At 37.1% G+C, this 21,935-nt stretch overlaps 1 protein-coding gene and 1 pseudogene across 1 annotated transcript in view; one reads left to right on the top strand and one right to left on the bottom strand.

Moving 5' to 3' along the window:
• The window catches only part of CAMKMT (calmodulin-lysine N-methyltransferase), a 444,428-nt gene that overhangs the window by 412,919 nt on the left and 9,574 nt on the right, over nucleotides 1-21,935 (bottom strand). The window contains exons 2-3 of the mRNA XM_004447315.4: nucleotides 21,266-21,438; nucleotides 7,509-7,573 (exon numbers count right to left, since the gene is read on the bottom strand). Coding sequence (XP_004447372.3) covers nucleotides 7,509-7,573; nucleotides 21,266-21,438 — 238 coding nt within the window. The remainder of the gene's footprint in view (nucleotides 1-7,508; nucleotides 7,574-21,265; nucleotides 21,439-21,935) is intronic.
• LOC101441770 (large ribosomal subunit protein uL1 pseudogene) lies at nucleotides 16,047-16,698 on the top strand (annotated as a pseudogene).

The raw sequence follows: 21,935 nt of genomic DNA, 5'->3' as shown, positions 1-21,935 counted from the left end.
TGTAAACTCCTGCACAATCATTTACTAAATACAAATCTTTAGCAAGTTACCTTTACTTCTCTGAGTATCAGTTTCCTCATCCTTACAAAGTTGTCAAGAGGATTAAATGGGATAATATTAATGAAGTTCGTGACTCCTACAGGGGATGCAAAAGAGGTGGTAACTATTTAAAAGAAAATTGAGAAAGGAGTACTTGCTCAGGAAAAAAAAAAGACTTGCTTGACATATCTTCTGCTAAAACTTGGAGATACCTAAAAAAGGAAGCCTTGGATATTTAAAAGAGGGAGAAACTGGAGGTTTTATGACATAGACTCAAGCTTCCTTACTGTATTATTGCACTGATTAAAGCCTTAATTAATATACATTATGAACTAGAAAGGATTACAGTGTTTATTTCAGTCTTTTATCACAATAGCAGCAGCTTCTATTATCAAAGACTATCATTCCAACACCATATATTTCATAAAAAATTTTCATGAAATGAATTGAGAAGAAATATCTTCCAAATGTTCCTTCCCTGGTAAATAGTAATATTAATAATGAATGCAAAGGACTCTGTTTATGGCTTACCCACGATTGTACTAAAACAAAACAAAACAAAACAAAAAACTGCCCTAACAACTATGGAGCTAGTTGTCATTCGGAGAAAGACATAGCTAGGCAAAGTACCACCTAACAAGCCTACCCTAACCTTCAGAAATCTTCAGAATCAAAGACTACGTGTACATCATGATCCTCAAGAGGGGTTGAAAAGACAAATCCAGAGCCAATGCTACATACCACCAGCTCCGCAATGGTTTTGTGGCCCCCTATAATCTTAGGACTTCTGATTATTACCTATGAGAACCAACCATATAATGCGTAATGACCATGTAAATTTATTTATTTTTTAACAGACCTTATAAATTATCTATGCCCAAAGCTCAATATTCTGCCACTGAATGCCTTTTCAACATCTTTGTACTCTCCCCCAACTAATATGGGGCTAGCGTGATTTAATCTTTGACGTCTTGTCTCATAGGTGAATTGGAAGCTTATAACATGCTGTGAACTCCTGGCAGAAAACTATTATTTAAAAACATCATCGGAAAAAATCTGCCACCATCACATGTAAGAGAACTAGGAAGAGTGCCGACAAATTTCTCAAGGAGACAATGAGACATCAACTACTATAGGGTCCTGTCTTGTAATTCAGTCAGGAAAAAAGAAATTTCAGAAACAAATACATTCTCCAAATCTAAGCTGCAACTCAAGTCAAGAATCCTGATTCACACTAGGTTACTGAATTGACATATAATAATTATTGCCTGCTTATCCTTTACATTGTACTATAAATATTGTGGACAATAAATTGTATGAGAAGTTTTAACTCATCTGTTAATGCCACCAAACAAAGCATGCTATGCTACAAAAACGCAAATGAAGCTATTATATCCAAGCATTGATGAGATTTTAAAAATATTAAATAATTGTACTGTAAACTATGATATCCAAGTTTGGATCAAGTAAGCCTGAGGAGGATCACATATTTTTTTTAAAAAAACTATTTGGGTAGAACAAAAAGAAGACTTTGCAGAAAGAGAAAATGACTTCAAAAGAGACACAGAGTGCCAGGGCTTCTTTGACCGAAAGCCACGATGCTGACGGGAAAGGAAACTCTGCTCACATAAAATGCAGCTGCATATGAAGATCTGCAATGCTCACAAACAGGGTACTCCCTTTTTACTCAAGGTATCTGAGAGGCATGTTACAAGAAACACAGAAGCAGCCAGCACCTCGCTTTTCCTTAGGTAGCTTGACAGCATTCCTTTCCAGGCATGACTAATCAGTAACCGGCATAACCTCTCCACAGAGCAGCTTGGATATCTTAGAGGAAAGGTTCTCAAAGAGAAAAGGCCAAGGAATGAAATATTCATACCTACCCTAAAGGTAAACAAAAATGGGAACTTGACTTACAAAATAATATGTTTTTCTACAATAGCAAATATAATATATATAAAAAGAGGGTTGGGGTCATATACTACACAGTAACAAACCTTTATGCAGAAATGATTCTTCCTGCAGTAATCAAAGGAATTCACACAGTGAACAGATTATATCTCAAAAATGAAAAACACTTTGAAGGTCATATAACACTTCTAAGCAATAAAGGTAAACATAAAGACTGTTTTCTAATATATCAGGACATAAGAAACCATCTAGAGGTTTCATTTATTTTCCAAAATTAAAAATATTTTTTCATATTTTTTGGCTCAAGAATTAACATTCAGGAAGCAAGACAAAGTCTCTCATCTTTGAGGGGGATGGGGGGGTATATGGGGACCTCATATTTTCTGAATGTAATAAAATAATAAATAAATATCTCTCATCTTTGAAAATTTACAATGAATACAATGACTTGTTTTTTTAAATTAAAATTGAAAGTAATAGTTTACTACACCATAATATGCCATGTTTACTATATATACACATATCATGCTTTTGTGACTATAAAAATTTTTAATTATTTTTTCTTTTTTTTTAAAGATTTATTTTATTTATTTCTCTCCCCTTCTCCCCATTGTCCGCTCTCTGTGTCTATTTGCTCTGTGTTCTTCTGTGTCTGCTTGCATTATCTGGTGGCACTTGGAAACTGCATCTCTCTCTTTTTTTTTTTTTTTTTTTTTAAAGATTTATTTATTTATTTAATTTCCCCCCCTCCCCTGGTTGTCTGTTCTTGGTGTCTATTTGCTGCGTCTTGTTTCTTTGTCCGCTTCTGTTGTCGTCAGCGGCACGGGAAGTGTGGGCGGCGCCATTACTGGGCAGGCTGCTCTTTCTTTTCACGCTGGGCGGCTCTCCTCACGGGCGCACTCCTTGCGCGTGGGGCTCCCCCACGCGGGGGACACCCTTGCGTGGCACGGCACTCCTTGCGCGCATCAGCACTGCGCATGGCCAGCTCCACACGGGTCAAGGAGGCCCGGGGTTTGAACCGTGGACCTCCCATGTGGTAGACGGACGCCCTAACCACTGGGCCAAAGTCCGTTCCCCTGCATCTCTTTTTGTTGCATCATCTTGCTGCGTTCGCTCTCTGTGTGTTCGGCGCCACTCCTGGGCGGGCTATGCTTTTTTCACGTGGGACAGCTCTCCTTGTGGTGCACATTCCTTGCACGTGGGGCACCCCTGCTGGGGCATCCCTATGCAGGGGCACCCCTGCATGGCACAGCACTCCTTGCACATAGCAGCACTGTGCATGGGCCAGCTCACCACATGGGTCAGGAGGCCCTGGGGATCAAACCCTGGACTCTCCATATGGTAGGTGGACGCTCTATCAGTTGAGCCACATGCTCTTCCCTCTTTTTTCTATTATCAGAAAATAACATAAACATGAAATAAGTAATGCCTGAAATAAATGAGTAATTCCATCCATTAGGTCTTTCATAATATTAGAAACTTTTTTCCCTCACTCTAAATATCCTTCAGGGTACTTCCATGGTGGCCATTTAGGAACTGATACTCTTGTATAGAACTTTCACTCTCTATGAAGGTTAACAAGATAAGTATTTTTTATTTTTTATTTTTTTAATTTTTATTTTTTTAGGAAGTACTGGGTTTTAAACCCAGGACCTTGTACATGGAAAACAGGCGCTCAACCAATGAGCTACATCTGCCCCCCAAAGAATTACACACCATGATCAAGTAAGTTTTTTTTTTCTTTTTAGAAGGTACCAGGGACTAAACCCAGGGCGAAGCAGGCACTCAACCACTGAGCTACAGCTGCTCCTCCATAAGTATTCTTTTAATTACAGCTTAAAGTATAAAAAATTAAACTGCTATTAAATAAAAAAACAAATTGGGTTCAAAAACCAGGAAAACATGTTCATATTAACAAGTTGATGAATATATATGTATATATTATAAATAAATCAAATGAAAATGTTTAAACACACACCTTTATATGTTTAAAAAGCTTATTATTATTATTATTCAAATTATTTATACCAATTATCCTGGGCTGTGAGACAGAATCATGATTATAGTGCCCTCTGCTGGGTTTTCTAGTCACAAACTCAACCCAATAACACTACAACTTAGCATAGATTACATGAAAGTTATAATCAATATTTACCTTATTGGAGTAGAAAATCAACAATTTATAATTAAGTGAAATATCAGTATAGTCTTTTCTTTTAAAATAAAAACAGAATAATATAAAAATTATACCAAATAGCATGTTTTAATAGGTCTTCCTTATTTTTGTCACCACTTCTATCATTTGGCAATATATTTAAGTTTTTCAGATCACATTTGTGAAAAACATTTTAATAAATTACTCTTCTGGCAATTTGACCTGAGTTTATTTTAAAACATCAGAATAACCATTTCTTTATTTTTAAAAAACTTAAAGAAGTTTTAGGGATACTCATCACAAGTAATACTTATTACTTGTGCTTCTACTTATGATTGTTGACTAAGATTAATTCAGTGTATTATACACTTTATATACATTATCTCTAGTCCTAGGAGATGAATGAAATTGGGGCTCATGAAAACCATATAAAACAAATTTCAGAGCCAGGATTCAAACGTATGTGAGTCCATTGGAAAGTTTCAAACTTTTCTACCAAACAATGCACCATAGTGGAAAAAATATATAACCTGCGTTTGTTAACACAACAACACTTTGGGGGTTATGAGACAAGTTGATGGAGAAAATATTTTAGAGAAGGATAAGATAAGATAGCTATACATATATAAAATAATAACTTAGAACTTTAGGAAATTATTTTTATTTTACATAATGCTGCCAGCTAGTGGCCCTATTTCATACTAGGCCACTTGGAACAAGGCCTGATTTTTATATTATTGAAATTAAAATCCCACATTTAATATTACAATATCATGTTCCTAAACTATGTATGCATAAGCCAGATTTAATGATATTTAACAATTATCCCAAAATTAAAGAAAAAGGTCTCCTCAGCCACCATTAGCATCGTCTGTTCAGTCTTTGCCTGTCCCCCAATAAAAATATGAGGTATGCCTAAGTGGAAAAGAATTCAGCAAGTCTCAACATGTAGAAATTAAAAATAGAGAATGACACCTGTTAATATCCATGAAAAATAAATCTACACTATTTTAAATATTTTAGGATAATGTTAAGACATTGATAGACTTCTCAGGGACAAAAAAGCATAATACTTTTCTATACAATCAAAAGCTTGCTATAATATGGACACAAGAATAAAATTATGGCCTGAGTATTTATGGACATTATTCTATGCATATCTAAAATTAGAGAGCATTTGATAAAGCCACATTGGAGACAAAGTATGTTATTTAAGTTAAGACAATAAGTAGTTACAGTTCTGAATTTTCCTTTGAGAACTAAGTATTTGAGTACCACTTTTATATTTAAAATTGTGATTTCTCACTGATTATTCACTACCTTGAGAAATATCCTATACAAACAAATATGAAGGAGTAGACAGGTCCTATCATGGTATGTTTTCTAACTCAGTGATATAAAGTGGATGACTTCTTTCACCATATGATATTATTTTGTAAATATTAAGTGATTTGTCTCAGTTGAATATAGAACATACATCTATCATTGGTACTTATCACAGGTACCAAAAAACATCAGCTGAAATTAACTGATTGCCTTAAAGAGCACTGTTGATTAAAAACACAGTATTAATGAGTGAAAAGGGTAGAAGCAAGGAATCTCTATATCTAAGCAACTCAAAGAAGAATGACAGGAAGCAGATATGGCTCAATCAGTTGGGCGCCCACCTACCACATAGGAGATCCCCAGTTTGGGTCCCAGTGTCTCCTAAAAAAGATGAACAGACAGCATGCCTGCTGCAAGAAACAGAAACACCTAAACAAGCAGATGCCATAAGCCAATAGATGCCACATTCCACAGGGAGCAGATGTGGCTCAGGCCATTGGGCACTTGTCTCCCATGTGGAGGTCCCAGATTCAGTTCCCAGTGTCTCCTGGAGAAGGCGAGCAAACAGTGAGCAGGTGTAGACAAGAGAGCCATCTGGGGGCACGGGGTGGGGCAGTGAGGGGGTAATCTTTAATAAAAACAAAAGAAGAAGGAGTATCCACATTTAGATAGCACATTATGAGAACTATAATCTTTCCTTTAATACAATAATGTTTTCTTTTTCTTTTATTCACATGATTTCTAGGTATACTTTTCATGGAGGACAGTTTTTGAACCTTGATTTCCACTGACCATGTAAAATTTTTCTTTCAGTGGCAACCTATAATCTTTAAAATAGGTAACCATCTTGTCTGTTTTAAAGCGGTGAATTCTTAAACTTTTTTGATATGACATAAATCTACCAGATAGAAAATACTGTTAAAAGAATAAAAGCTTAAATAATTTACTCAGTGTGGTGGTTTTATCCTTTTTTCTCCTTGGCCTATAAGGAAATTGTTATAGCAGTGCAAAATAAAATCCTGTGTGTTAAAAAAAAAAAAAATGAACTGAACTGAACTAAGAGTTAAATAATAATATTTAAATAGTAAATGTCTCCTTTGAAAGGTAGCTCAAATTATATAATCAGTAGAGCAATCTATAACCACTTAATCAGAAGCTGAGATGAAGTCAATATATTCTATAACAGTGCAATATTGCATAAAACAAAAAACAACTCTGGTATTAAAGTATAGTAGCACCAAGGAAATATGTTCTGGGTGTGTTCTGTGGTGAAAGAGGAAAGAGACAGGGAGTAGAAAAGAAAGCATCTAAAACATAGCAAAGAAGGAAGGAAGAGACAGCCCATCTATTGGATTAATTAAGAAGATCAAATTGAAAAGAAACAATGAGGCAGTACTGGAGAGTTCAGTGTTTCTTCTGACCTACATTCTGTCACACACATGTATACACAACAGCAAGGTATAAACACTAACTTTCCAATTTAGTAGGTACAGGTGCATCTTACATGAGGTTTATTTTGCAGCTAAAGACAATAAGAACTTCTACAATATCAGTAACACTAATGATATAATAAATAGTAGTGGGAAGGAGATTTGGCTCAACTGATTGAGCATCCACCTACCATATAGGAGGTCCAGGGTTGAAACCCAGGGCCTCCTGACCTGTGCGATGAGCTGGCCCATGTGCAGTGCTAATGCGCTTAAGGAGTGCCATGCCACGCAGGGGTGTTCCCCAAATAGGGGAGCCTCATGCACAAGGAATGCGCCCCTCAAGGAGAACTGCCACGCGTGAAAAAAGTACAGCCTGCCCAGAAGTGGTGCCGCACACATGGAGAGCTGATACAGCAAGATGACATAACAAAAAGGGACACAGATTCCCAGTGCTGCTGACAAAAATGTAAGCGAACTAAGAATAGTTCTTAGTGAATGGACACAGAGAGCAGACAATGGGGGGGGGGCCCCCCACGGGAGAGAAATAAATAATAAATCTTTTAAAAAATAAACAGTAGTGAGACAAAACATCAATTAATTTCACTTTTTAAAGCAATATATTTCTATAAAATGAACATATAACTTACAAACATTCCCTGTATTGTCAAAGCTGGTAAGAACATCTTCAACATTCAAGCGTCCACTATTATGCCTAGAAAGAAATAAAGCATTCTCTTTAATGATTCCGAAATAATAACATTTCTTAATTTTTAAAAAAGATGAGAATGTGTATTGTGATAAACCCAATACTAATAAATCCTTTCATGTCATGCTTTAAAATAATTCCTCCCCAGTAGAAGGAGAAAGAAAATAAATAGAATAAAGTTCTCTGATTATTTAATGTAATGACATTTCTTGATGATTAACCTACATTTTAAAGTATTAATAGGTTTTTTAAAAATGTTGTTTTAGGGAAAGTGGATTTGGCCCAATGGATAGGATGTCCGCCTACCACATGGGAGGTCTGTGGTTCAAACCCCAGGCCTCCTTGACCCCTGTGCAGCTGGCCCATGTGCAGTGTTGATGCACGCAAGGAGTGCCATGCCACGCAGGGGTGTCCCCCGCGTAGGGGAGCCCCACGCGCAAGAAGTGCACCCTGTAAGGAGAGCCATCCAGCCCAGGAGTGGCACCACACACACGGAGAGCTGACACAACAAGATGACGCAACAAAGAGAAACACAGATTCTGGGTGCCGCTGATAAGGATAGAAGCAGTCACAGAAGAACACACAGCAAATGGACACAGAGAGCAGATAACTGGGGCGGGGGGAAAGGGAGAGAAATTTTTTAAAATGTTGTTTTAGTAAATAAAGGTGAGATGAATTCTTAAAACTTTTTGAAAAGAAAAGTAAAAAAAAAAAACCCTATACTTAGATATTCTCAAAGTCAAAAAGAAAGGTAAACTTTCACCCTTCAGAACCATGTTCAATAATACACAAATTTCTCCCATACTAGCCCAACAAATTCAATCTCTAAATCACAAACCAACCTTCAAGTTTGTGCATGCCATCTCTAGGCAGTTTTAAAAATGGGCTGAGTTGTTTTTTGGTTTTTTTTTTAACCCACTAATCTTAGTTTTCTCTCCTTAAATTCTAATCCTTCTTCACTTACCAGCTCTTTAAATATTTGATTTGATTACTAATATTTTATTAATACTTATGAAAGATATTATTCTTCATATACAAATGGACCCAAATGTCCATTGGTCACAGGGTTAGAGTTTAAGTAACTTTTCAAGTGGTGTTAAAAAATCGGTGCTAATTCATCTATTATCTTCTATAGTATTCCCCGTATAATTTATAGCCATAGTTCTTTAGGATGCTAAAATGGGACATAATAATGATTGATAATTCACAATAAAATTTACTTCTATCAACTCTACTTTAACTTTGTCTTTAAAACTTACTAGAAACAGAATATTTGTATTACCCTTTTCAGGAAGAATAAGCTTTTTATTTCTATGATAGAAACCCAGTTCTTTATGAGAGTAACTGAGTAGGATTGCAAAAACTACTTACAATCGTAACTGAACAAATAAGCATTGGCCTTCACAGTATCATAGCCTAATTAAATTAATTTACCACCCAAAAACCCAACCCTCATCATCATAATACAATGATTCTGTATCTTCTCTGGCCTACAAAAGTCTTGACATAGATATAAAGCTATTTACACTAATATTATGGAAAACTACAGTATACATGTGATATAAGAGAGGAATAGGAACTAAACATTTAACACCTAAAATGCAAGATGAAGCTGTTAAAATGATCAGCACTACAGCACAGAACTTAAAAAAGAATTTTCTTCCTAAATATGAAAGAAATAAGTGCTTTCAAGAAAAATCTAAAAATGCAAAAGATGAAAGCACACGAAGAAAAAATGCTCATAACCACAGTTACAGTATTTGTATATAGCCTTCAAAAATCATTCTATATTCATGCACCTCTCATTAAATCAATGACCTTGTTGTCCATACTGTTTTTGCAACTTGTGTTTTTTAACTTAACATATTGTAACCAGTTTCCCATATCGAGTATTCTCCTATAACATGATTTTAATGTCTGTCAAATAATTCAATGAACATCTGTACCATAATTTACTGAACCAACACTTGTTGGCTTTTTAGATTGTGCCCAGTTTTTGCTATTATACATATTACTGCAATGACTATCCTTGTGGACCTATCATTGAGTCCATTTCTGATTATTTTTAAGGATAAATTCCTCAAAGCAGAATTGTTTTATGACCTAGATTTTAATAAATTCTCTTTCTTCCTTTCTTGTGTGTATGCTCTCCCTCACTCACTCTCTCTTTCATGCTCTCTCTGACACACACACACTAGGATGAAATAAGAGTTTGGAATTAAATCTGATACAAGAGTAGACAAAAAGGTGAGCATATTTTGCAAAAAGTTAAATATTTCCTAGAAAATAGAAACTGGGAAAATATAAATGGAAATTATGTTAAAAAGTTAAAAGTACTATTCAAGATTTAAAAAGTGATTTTCATTTTTTTGAAAAAATATTTTTTTAAGATTTCTTTTCATTTATTCCCCCGCCCCACCCCGCTGTTGTCTGCTCTCTGTGTCCATTCGCTGTGTATTCTTCTGCGTCTATTTGCATTATCCTGCACTGGGAAACTGTTTCTCTTTTTTGTTGTATCATCTTGCTGTGTCAGCTCTCTGTGTGTGCGTCACCACTCCTGGGTGGGCTGTGCTTTTTTCATGCAGAGTGGCTCTCCTTTGCAGGGCACATTCCTTGTGTGTGGGGTTTCCCTACACAAGGACACCCCTGCGTGGCACAGCACTCCTTGCACATGGCAGGGGCACTGCTGTGGGCCAGCTCACCACACGGATCAGGAAGCCCTGGGGATTGAACCCTGGACCCTCCATATTGTAGGCAGATGCTCTGCTTTTTTTAGCTACATCCACTTCCCTAAAAAGTGATTTTCAGAGTTATCATTGAAGCAGACCTTGCCAATCTTGAAAAGCAGTGGTCCTAAAGCAAAGAACCAGAAAGTATTCCCTATGACATTTTTAAATGGGGTAGAAAGTAGAGAAACAAAAGTTAATCCATATCTTTGGAATAATTACAAAACTGAAAATTGATTATCTATGAAGTACGAGAAGCCTAAAAGATGGTATCTCATGAAAGAATCAACAATCATTGTCTCTAATAGTATAAAAACTAGTGTCAATTATAGAAAAATTGTCATGAATGCAATGTGGTAAAGATTCAGGTTGATTACTTGATTTCAAGTTGCCTCCCATTAGTTCCAGACTCAAGGACTGTTCTTTGTTCACTGGGTTACCTACTTTATCCAATTGTCAACTCTATAAGATTTTGTCTACCTCAATCTTTCAACTGTTTGCCTAGGTCCTGCCTGGATTATGTGGTTAGAAAGTAATGCCTACAAGGAAGGGAAATTTCAAACTTAAAACCTTACACAGTTGACTCTTGGCATGTCACTGGTAATTAATGTTACATGACAATGAAGTTTTTTGCCAACGTACCTAGTGTATAAAAAGTTAACCCCATCTTTCTCTTTTTTTTTTTTTTTTTTAAAGATTTATTTATTTATTTAATTTCCCCCCCTCCCCTGGTTGTCTGTTCTCTGTGTCTTTTTGCTGCGTCTTGTTTCTTTGTCCGCTTCTGTTGTCGTCAGCGGCACGGGAAGTGTGGGCGGCGCCATTCCTGGGCAGGCTGCTCTTTCTTTTCACGCTGGGCGGCTTTTCCTCACGGGCGCACTCCTTGCGCGGGGGGCTCCCCCACGCGGGGGACACCCTTGAGTGGCACGGCACTCCTTGCGCGCATCAGCACTGCGCATGGCCAGTTCCACACGGGTCAAGGAGGCCCGGGGTTTGAACCGCGGACCTCCCATATGGTAGACGGACGCCCTAACCACTGGGCCAAAGTCCGTTCCCCCCCCATCTTTCTCTTAAACTCCAAAATTTTAAGTTGTTTCCCAAGACTGTAATTACCAAAAGCCAAATTCTTCTCCCCAGGGCCAACCAAACTTTTTTCATAAGCACTTAAAGCTATCCTAGAATTGAGAATTGAGGGTGTTTGAGTTTATTCCTAAGAGTGGCCTGTGGAGAAAGGACTAAAGAGCAAGTCATTGGGGCAGAAGATTATTTGCAGAGGAAGAAAAAAAAAGGCTACTTGTCTTAGTTTGCCAGAGGACTGCCAATGCGAAGGACCAGAAATGTGTTGGCTTTTATCATAGGAAATTTACTAGGAGTAAAAACTTACAGTTCCAAGGCTATGAAATGTCCAATTCAGGGGAACAGCTGAGATGCTTTCCCACCAAAGTCAGCTATTGGTGCTTCTGGGGTCCTGCCACATGGTAAAGCAAGATGTCTGCCAATCTCTGCTGAGGTTCCTGCCTTCCCCTCCAAAATATACTGTCTCCTAGATCTCAGCTGTGGGCAACCCGGCATAGGGCTTATCTTTTACCAGGCTTACTCTCTCAGTCTCAGCTACTCCACTTTCTCCCCAAGTTCAGCCATAAGATATCAGGCATATGGTTCACCTCTTCAGCCTTGTGCTACTGTGTGAGCCCTGCCTCTTGGAGGCTTCATGCTTAAGCTTTGGCTGCTAGCAATTTTTGAGTCCTCTCCCACATTGCAGGGTCAAAAATAATAGCTTCTGGGAAGCGGATGTGGTTCAACTGGTAGAGTGTCTGCCTACCACATAGGAGGTCCAGGGTTCAATACCCAGGGCGGGCCTCTTGGCCCGTGTGGTAAGCTGGCCCACAAGCATGCCCGGAGTGCCATGCTACACAGGGGTGCCCCCCCCATGGGGTGCCCCATGTGCAAGGAGTGTGCCCTGCAAGGAGAGCCGCCCTGCGCGAAAAAAGCACAGCCCGCCCAGGAGTGGCGCCACACACACAGAGAGCAGACGCAGTGAAATGACGCAACAAAAAAGAGACAGATTCCCAGTGCCACCTGACAAGAATGCAAGTTGTCACAGAAGAACACACAGCAAAAGGACACAGAGCACAGACAACGGGGGGGTGGGGGGGGGGCCGGGAGAAATATATAAAAGTAAATCTTTAAAAAAAAAAATAGTAGCTTCCCAAGCCAGACACAAAAGGACAAATACTGTATGACTACATTACTATGAACCAAATATACTGTGTAACATAAGATTCAAAGAAAAATTTATATGTACCCAGTACATTTAATTGAGAAGTATATGCTTTTATTCAACTGTAATTTCTTTTTATTTTTTAATTACTGTTTATATTTTCAATTTTTAAACATATAATATAAAGTTTTTTTAAAAAGGTAGCTTCCTTTCTGTGTCTCCATTTATAAAAGACCTATCAAAAGGGTAGAGACTCAGCCTGATTCACACCTAACTGACATAGTCCAATCAAAGGCAAGCTAATCAAGTGGTCTAAAGTGAATCTGTTGTCCTGGGTGGTACTCCAGGGACAACTGCCGGACATTGTATGTCCTCCCATGGCCCACTGGATGGAAAGTGGGAGAGTGTGGGCTATGGTGTGGACCACAGGACATGGGGTGCAGCGATGCCCAGAGATGTACTCACCAGATGCAATGGATGTGTCATGATGATGCGGGAGAGTGTTACTGTGGGGGGAGTGGTGGGGTGGGGGCGGTGGAGGTAAATGGGGACCTCATATTTTTTGAATGTAATATTTTTTTAAAAATGAATAAATTGAGTAGAATTTGAAAAAAAAAAAAAGTATCCTGCTTCCAACAAGCAGAAAATAAATAAATAAAGTGAATCTGGGGAAGCGGACTTGGCCCAGTGGATAGGGAGTCCACCTACCACATGGGAGGTCCGCAGTTCAAACCCCAGGCCTCCCTGACCCATGTGGAGCTGGCCCATGCGCAGTGCTGATGCACGCAAGGAGTGCCCTGCCACGCAAGGGTGTCCCCTACATAGGGGAGCCCCATGCACAAGGAGTGTGTCCCAAAAGGAGAGTCACCCAGTGCGAAAGAAAGTGCAGCCCACCCAAGAATGGCGCCGCACACACAGAGAGCTGACACAACAAGATGACGCAACAAAAAGAAACACAGATTCCCGGTGCCGCTGATAAGGATAGAAGCATCACAGGAGAACACACAGTGAATGGACACAGAGAGCAGACAACTGGTGGGGGGGGTGGGGGAAGGGAAGAGATATAAATTTTAAAAAATCTTTAAAGAAAAAAGAAAAAAGGTACAATGCATTAAAAAAAAAAAGTGAATCTGATGCAATCAAAGGGTATCACACCCACAGTAATAGATCAGTTTAAGAACACAGCATTTTGTTTTGTTTTGTTTTGTTTTGGGATTCGTGGAATTCCAACTGTCATACTACTAGAGGACAAATGTGAAGCCTAAGGTATAAAGAAATTGAAACTAGAGGTTAAAAGTAAGCTAGAGTTAAATATAACAGCAAATGCACTAGCAAGAAAAGAATAAAAAATAGATAAAATGGACTTTATCACATTTTAAAACTTTCATTTATTAAAGGACACTAACAAAAAAGTAAAAAGATAACTTACCTACAGGATGGGAGAAAATATTTACCTATCATAAATCATGATAAGCATCTAGTACCAGAATGTATAAAGAACTTTCACAACTCAACAACAAAAAAGAAACAACCCAATTAAAATTGGGCAAAGGATTTGAAAAGACATTTCTCTAAAGGAGACATACAACGGCCAATACACACATGAAAAGGTGCTCAACATCATTAGTGACTATGAAAATGCAAATCAAAATCACAACAAGATACTATTTCATACACAGTAGGATGGCGATAATTTTTTTAAAAATGGGAAACAGCAAGTATTGGTGAGAAATGAGAAACGTTACACATTGCTGGTAGGAATGTAAAATAGTGCAACTATGGAAAATAGTTTGGCAGCTCCTCAAAAAGTTAAACATAGAGTTACCACATGATGCAGTAATCCTGCTCCTAGATATGTCTATGTACCTAAGCAAACTGAAAACATCCATTCACACAAAAAATTGTACACACATTCATAGCATCATTCATAATTGCCATAAAAGTAGAAACACCCCATATGCCCATCAGTGGATGAATGGATAAACAAGGTATGGTATATCTATACAGTAAAATATTATTCAGCCATTAAAAAAAGAATGAAGTACTGAAACATGCCACAACATGGATGAACCTTAAAAACACTATGCTAAGTGAAAGAAGCCAGACATAAAAGGCCATATATCATATAATTCCATTTATACTCTCCAGAATAAGCAAGTCATAGAGACAGAAAGTAAATTAGTGGTTGTCAGGGGCTGGGAGGTAGGAGGAAAGTGGGGAGTAACTGCTAATTAGTATAGGTTATTTTTTGGGGGTGATGAAACTATTCTGAAATTAGTGGCGACGGTCATACAATGTTTGAGTATACTAAAAAAAAAACAACACTCAAATGAACACTTTAAAATAGTTAAAATGGTTAATTTTATCTCAATTATAAAGAAAACTGGTGCAAACATAAAAAAGCCAGAGGATGGAATGGACTCTAGAAGGCAGCAGAAGCACAAAGAAGAGGACTTTTCGAAAGGGAGGTCTTTAAAAACTTGGTCCTAGATGCAACTTGTTTTGGAGTTCTTTCAAAAATAAATGGCTGCAGCAGTTTTTTTCCAGGCTTATATCTAACTAAAGAAATATGTATATATATACATACATACATATATATATATATATATATACATACACACACACATATATATATTCCCAGTTATATCTACCAGGTATATGCAATCAGTAATATGTGAAAATCTGAAAAATGTTCCAGGGAACAGTAAATTGAAACTTTCAGCATATTTATATGTAAGCAAACTACATCCTGATTAGGGTGTAAATACAAATTAGAAATTAAGTTACACCTGAACATATATATATGAAATTTAAATTGCATGAAAACATGGCTAATGGACATCTTTTAATTTTCTACAGACACTGGATCATTTTTTAAAGGTCCTATATAGTTCCTTCTAAAATATAAGATAAAACCCAAGAGAATAAAACTTGTTTTAATACTAACGTTGTTAAATATCACTACTAGTAAAACTAAACTTTTAAATATAAATTCGGTATTCATATTTGTCTCAGATGCCAGCCTTGTCAAGCTCTAATCATGCACCTATGATATACCACACATATAAAGAGAATCTGCCATATATCTAGTTTATAAGCATATAGTGCATTTGTTGTACTAGAAAGATGCACCACAGTTAAAGACAGTTATTCTTCACTTTTTGCCCATTCTAAGGCCTGAGGACAAACCGAAAGTCAAGAGGGCCAGTCTTCTAATTCAGTAATTGCCATAGCCACAAGAGTCATATACAAAGAAAGGAAGATAGTTCAGGCCTCTCAGCTTTGTCTTTATCAAAGACATTCATGTATTTTTAAATGAATAACTCAGATACTTCTTTTAAAGCTCCTAATAACAGACAAATACGTGCTGCACTAAAATTAAGTTGAGATTTGAGGGCCAGGGAACAATTTCTAGTATCTATATATGAAACTCTATAAAATAACAAATTGAAACTTATAAGACAGGGTGAGAAAATGTTTTTAAAAAGATTTAAACATCTCCTGGTCTTTTCCAGCTACTGCGAGACCGAGCACCATGAGAAGCAAAGTGTGTTGTGACACCCTCTACCAGACAGTGTGGGAAGTCCTGCACAGGAATCAGCACAAGCGCCAGAAGTTTTTGGAAACCACAGAGCTGCAGATCAGCTTCAAGAACCATGACCCTCAGAAGAACAAATGTTTCTTGGGCACCATCAGGCTCCAGTCTACTTAACCACCCAAAGTTCTCTGTGTGTGTCCCAGGAGACCAGCAGCACTGCAATGAAGCCAAGGCAGTGGAGATGCCCCATACAGACATCAAAGCTCTAAAGAAACTCAACAAGAATAAAAAGCTGGTGAAAACTAGCAAGGAAGTATGATGCCTTTTTTGGCCTGAGTCCCTGATTAAGTAGATTCCACGAATCCTTGGCCCAGGGCTGAATAAGCCTGGCAAGTTTCCTTCTCTGCTGACCCACAATGAGAACATGGTGGTCAAAATTGATGAAGTGAAGTACACAGTCGAGTTCCAGATGAAGAAGTGGCTGTGTCTAGCTGCGGTGGTTGGCCATGTGACGATGACAGATGATGAGCTATGTACAACATCCACCTGGCTGTCAACTTCCTGGTGTCACTGCTCAAGAAGAATTAGGAGAAATATCCGAGCTTTATACATCAACAACACCATGGACAAACCCCAGCACCTGTACTAAGGCACAGCTCGATAAACCCCAGTGCCACCGAAAAAAAAAAAAGATCTCCTAGTATGCCTTAGTTTTCCAAACACACATCTATGAGTCTCTTCTATAAAGTTCTAAACTCCTAATACTTATGACCAGGAAGATAAAGACTTTACCAACGAATAAATTAGGAGTCAAACCCTGGATTTTAACTTCGTAACTCTCAATACTCACTGTAGAACAAAGAGTCAACCACACTCAAGTATACAGAAAAGACTACAAATCCTAGGGAATTTATATCTAACTTTTACACTCTCCAGACTTTTACTTCTGATAAAAAATCACTAAGGGAAATTCTTCATTTTTTCATTTTAAGTATCATCATGTAAGGCTGAAAGAAAATAATGGTCACAGTTTTAATTTAGGCCACTGTTTGCATATATATAAGATATATAGATATATAAAAGATATAACTATGTATTTTGAATTAATAAATATCTGGTTATTTACCCTCTCAAAGTATTTGTTTCAAGCCTAAAAAACTTTAAAGGGACAGAAATAAAAATGTTCAGAAAGTTTCAGATGGACAAAACTAACAAGTATTGGTAAGTATTGATCACCACATGTGTATCACCTCTGTTGAGTTGTGGCAGGTGATCTTAGGTAGTAAAAACTGAGCAAGTGAAAACAGGGTTTATATTTATGATCTGTGAAGAACCCATCTCCTACCTAATGCTCAGTCCTTGGCTAGAATCCTTAAGCAGGTTATCATAGACATGCACTAATAATCATCGCTCCTCTGAGAGATTGTGATGCCTTTTCACTAGCCTCTGTTGGTCCTGCCTTCCACTTTCTTACCCCATATATTTTCTAGTGCCTCTGTTCTCATATAGAATGACTTCTCCTTTTCTCCCAGATTTTTGAATACTTCCAGGTCCAATTTAAGCTCTTGCTCCTCAAGTCCTTTCAAAAGTCACTCCTGTGTCTAAACTAATACATGTGAAGTCCTCCACTTATCTGGAAATTAATTATGCACAAGCAGGCCAGAGTTCTTGAAATAGATTATCTTTCCTTCTTATTTAATTATTTAAATTTCCATGAATTTATCTTGAGGATAGTAAGTCATATTTTTTTCTATCTATAAAGGAGGTACTATTTAAATATTTATCAATTGATTTTATCTATAACTATTCATCACTCTTTTTTAATCATTCCATAAAGTTGCTTTAACAGCTTTAAAAAACATAGATGACATTGATGGTACTCTATTTCAAAACTACTTTCCCAACTGTTCCTTTCAGCTGTTCCAAGTTATTAAAAAAGAACTTTAGAATGCTCTCAGCTCAAACACTACTGAAGAAAATAGATAAAGGTAACTAAAGAAATGACGTGGAAACATGCTGAGAAAAGAACTGATATGAGATATTAAAGGAACAAGAATGGAGATCCAAACTGGACAGATAACAGATAACAAGCAAAAGTGGAAAACATGCAAGAAATCAATGTGATTCCAGGAATGGAATGAAATGAACTGTTCCTGGCAGAAACTCTCCCCTATCTAAACAAATTCAATAATTTCAGCAATTTCCTTTGCTGTAACAAGATTATGGAGGAAAAACAAATGGAATGTTTAGATTAATCAAGGAGGAAATTATGCCTCAATTCCTTCATCTGTGAAATGAATGAATGGATATATGATTAGGCAGAATAGTGTCAAAGGTAAAAGTGTAGGCTGTGACTGTCATTATATAACATGTTACCAATGGGGATAGCTGGGTGAAGAGTACATGGAACTTCTATTTTTGCAATTTCCTGTGAGCCGATAATTATTTCAAACTAAAACTTGAAAAAAAAAAAGGTACAGATTGTGGAACCAGACCACCTAGGTTTGAAAACAGGTACAATCATTTGCAGGCTGTGTGACCTTAACTTTCTCTATGTTTCACTTTCCTCATAGGTAAAATGAGGATAATAGTATTTACCTCATAAAGGTGTTGTGAGGATTAAATATGCTAATACATGTAAACCACCCACAACAGTGCTTATTACATAGGACTCAAATGTCTGCCATTATTTTTTTATTTCTCTCCCCTCCCCCCCCCCCCGAGTTGACTGCTCTCTGTCCATTCACTGTGTGTTCTTCTGTGACCGCTTCTAACCTTATCAGCAGCACTGGGAATCTGTGTTTCTTTTTGTTGCATCATCTTGTTGTGTCAGCTCTCCGTGTGTGCGGCACCATTCCTGGGCAGGCTGCACTTTCTTTCGCACTGGGCAGCTCTCCTGACAGGGCGCACTCCTTGCGTGTGGGGCTCCCTTACGCGGGGACACCCCTGCATGGCAGGGCACTCCCTGCGTGCATCAGCACTGTGCATGGGCCAGCTCCACAAGGGTCAAAGAGGCCTGGGGTTTGAACCACGGACCTCCCATGTGGTAGGCGGACTCCCTATCCGCTGGGCCAAGTCCACTTCCCTGTCTGCCATTATTGTTATTATGATTATTATTTTTTCTAAGATCATTTTCAGCTCTAGAATTCTATTTTGCACTATTAACGTGGAGAGATGCTGTTTTAGTTTCCTAGCTGCTAAAAAAAATACCATACAATGGTTTGGCTTAACAACAGAAAGTTTTTGACTCTAGGTTTCAGAGGCTAGCAGACTTCCTTTCTCCTGGGATTGGTATTTTTTGGCTGGCCAGCAACCTCTGGGTTCTCTGGCTTCTCTGTCACATAGCAATGCCCATAGTAACATCTTTTCCTTTCTCTTCTGGGTCCCATTGACTTCCAGCTTCTGCTGTTCCCCGTGGCTTCTCCTTTTGTGTCCAATATCCTTTGTTTTTAAGGACTTCAGCCATATTGGATTAAGGTCCATCCTAATTTAGTCTGGGCACATTTTAACTTTTAATAATAATATTTTCAAAGGTTTGCACTCACAAGACCATGCCTTTTGTAGAGGACATTATTTGATCCCTGACAGATACTAACTAATTTGAAAAAAAAAGGAAAAATTCTTAGCAGCCATTGAGGCCAAAATTTTAACTTAGTCACTTGACTCTCCATAAATTGAGTCAGTGTCTTATTTATACAAACACTTTTATCTATTATTTCAAAAATGAATATATCACAAAGAACCATGCTTCTGGAGAGGAGTCTCAGTTTACTCTATAGCCTGGGCTTGAGATAATGCTACACCAAAATCATCTCCACCATGTGGATAACCAATCCATATTTTTAAAGAGCTTAAGAATAGATTTCATATTCAACCTGGGTAACCCTTACTAGGACTTACAGACATCAGGAAGTTATTCTTGCTACAATTTACACTTTATTGTCGACATACAGAAAATATGTTTCAGAACTTCATACCTGATGACCCCTACTGGGTCATTCTGGTTTTCCTTCTCTTTAATTTCCCCATAAATTAAAGAGAAATCTTCCAACTGTTTAATCATCTTCATTCCTGTATCACAGAATTGTTACAAGGATAACATGAAATAGTGTTATCAAAGAACCTAGCATATAGTATGCATATAATGCTTTTTTTCTTTTCTTCCTAACCAAGAGCCAAACTGATTACCTCCATTAGAATGAAAGGCAGCTATGATATTCTAATTGGAATCTCATAATGAATTTATAGGCAAGTTCACAAATCTCTTAAGTTTTTACCTTCTCTTTAGCACTTTCAATAAAAAAATATTATGAAACCAGATCCTAATTGCTCTTTCCTGCCTACCTTAAACAACTTTTATCCAAATCCCAAATTTTTAGTGATTATGGTGTCTTTAAAGCTTAGATATTTTAAACTAATAGTTCAAGCAATATATTTATAGACATCCTTTGTGAAAATTATTTTCTTAAAATTATACTGAGCCTCACTGAAATTTCATTCACTCACATTTCCATTTAAAATATGTTCCTTGCTCTTCTTACAGTAAATCTGCTCCTCCCTTCCTTTCAAAATGTGAAATCCTGTCAGAAAAGGCAGATTTTATAAAATCAAACACCTACAGTAATATTGCACCATGCTAGAATATAACAATGAGAGAAAATTAATTCAGTAAAGGTGGTATCTTGTTCTTGCAGTCTGCAACCCTCTTACCTCTTTTCTAATAATTTTTAAAGCCAGAACAGTCTGTGTGCTTCTTAAATATCAATGTTTTCAGCTGAATTTTCTCCTGCTATTCTTAAGGTTTTATTCTGAAAGTGACAAAACATGAATGAAAAACATACCACAGCTTGGTATTTCAGGTAACTACTACTTGAAGAGTAGTGTGGAAAAATCTTGTTTCACTTTGTGTTCTTTGCCTCAAAAAGAACTTGATTTTGCGTCATAATCAAATAAGAGAATGATTAAATGAATTCTTTCATTTGCAAACCACTTTATCCTCAAATGCCACTATATTAGATAATTTTTTTCTTTAATTCTGACTAATACAGCAAGACCCAGTTAAAAAACACAGGATTTGCTAACACAAAGTTGTAAAACTAAATTCTGATAAAGATTGACTATAAACTCAATAAAATGACTAACAATATTCTGATTAAATTATTTTTCTTCTACAAGAGAAAAATACTTCTAAACATCTTAACTAGAATGATGGTTACCTTAAGTAGATACTGTATTCAGGATAGAAGACACTTGTACACTGGACCCATGCACCAACCTCCTCTTCTGTTTCCCTTTTTTTGGCTTCTGTTACTGAAAACAGATTAAATGATTCAAATCTTCTTACAGATACGCGTTGCAGACAATCATCCAGGTGGTTTTGCTTCAGAACCTTTGAAATAAAACCAAATATTGTGGTTAGAGTATATAAACATCATAAAATAAGGGTTCAAAATTTAAGTGGTAAAGGGACTTCTATTTCCAATGATCACAGATTAGATAATACAGACCACAGATTGCTAATATTCCCAAATGCCTAGTTAAAAGCAAACTCATCCTAGGCCTTTAACTACTTCTACAAATACTATTTCAAATCACTCTCTAATTCACAAACAAAACAACCAAAGTAATTTTTTAGAAGATAAGATAAATAAGAATCTGCAGAAATAATAGTCTATAGAAACTGACCCATATGTGTCCCACATTTTAAAGTTATCAATTTTAAAAACAGCTATCTTTATTACACTTATAGAGCTAAAAGGCAAGTTTGAGAATTCTGAATGAGAGAATTTTGACAGAGAACTGGGAACAGATTTTTTTTAAAAAAGTAAAAAGGCATTGCAGATTTGAGAAAGAATGAAATAGGAAGTCTAGAATTAAAGTAACTAA

The sequence above is a fragment of the Dasypus novemcinctus genome, chromosome 17 (genome assembly GCF_030445035.2).
Source record: "Dasypus novemcinctus isolate mDasNov1 chromosome 17, mDasNov1.1.hap2, whole genome shotgun sequence".
In the NCBI taxonomy this organism is placed as follows: domain Eukaryota; kingdom Metazoa; phylum Chordata; class Mammalia; order Cingulata; family Dasypodidae; genus Dasypus; species Dasypus novemcinctus.
This window is presented reverse-complemented; position numbering and strand designations above follow the sequence as displayed.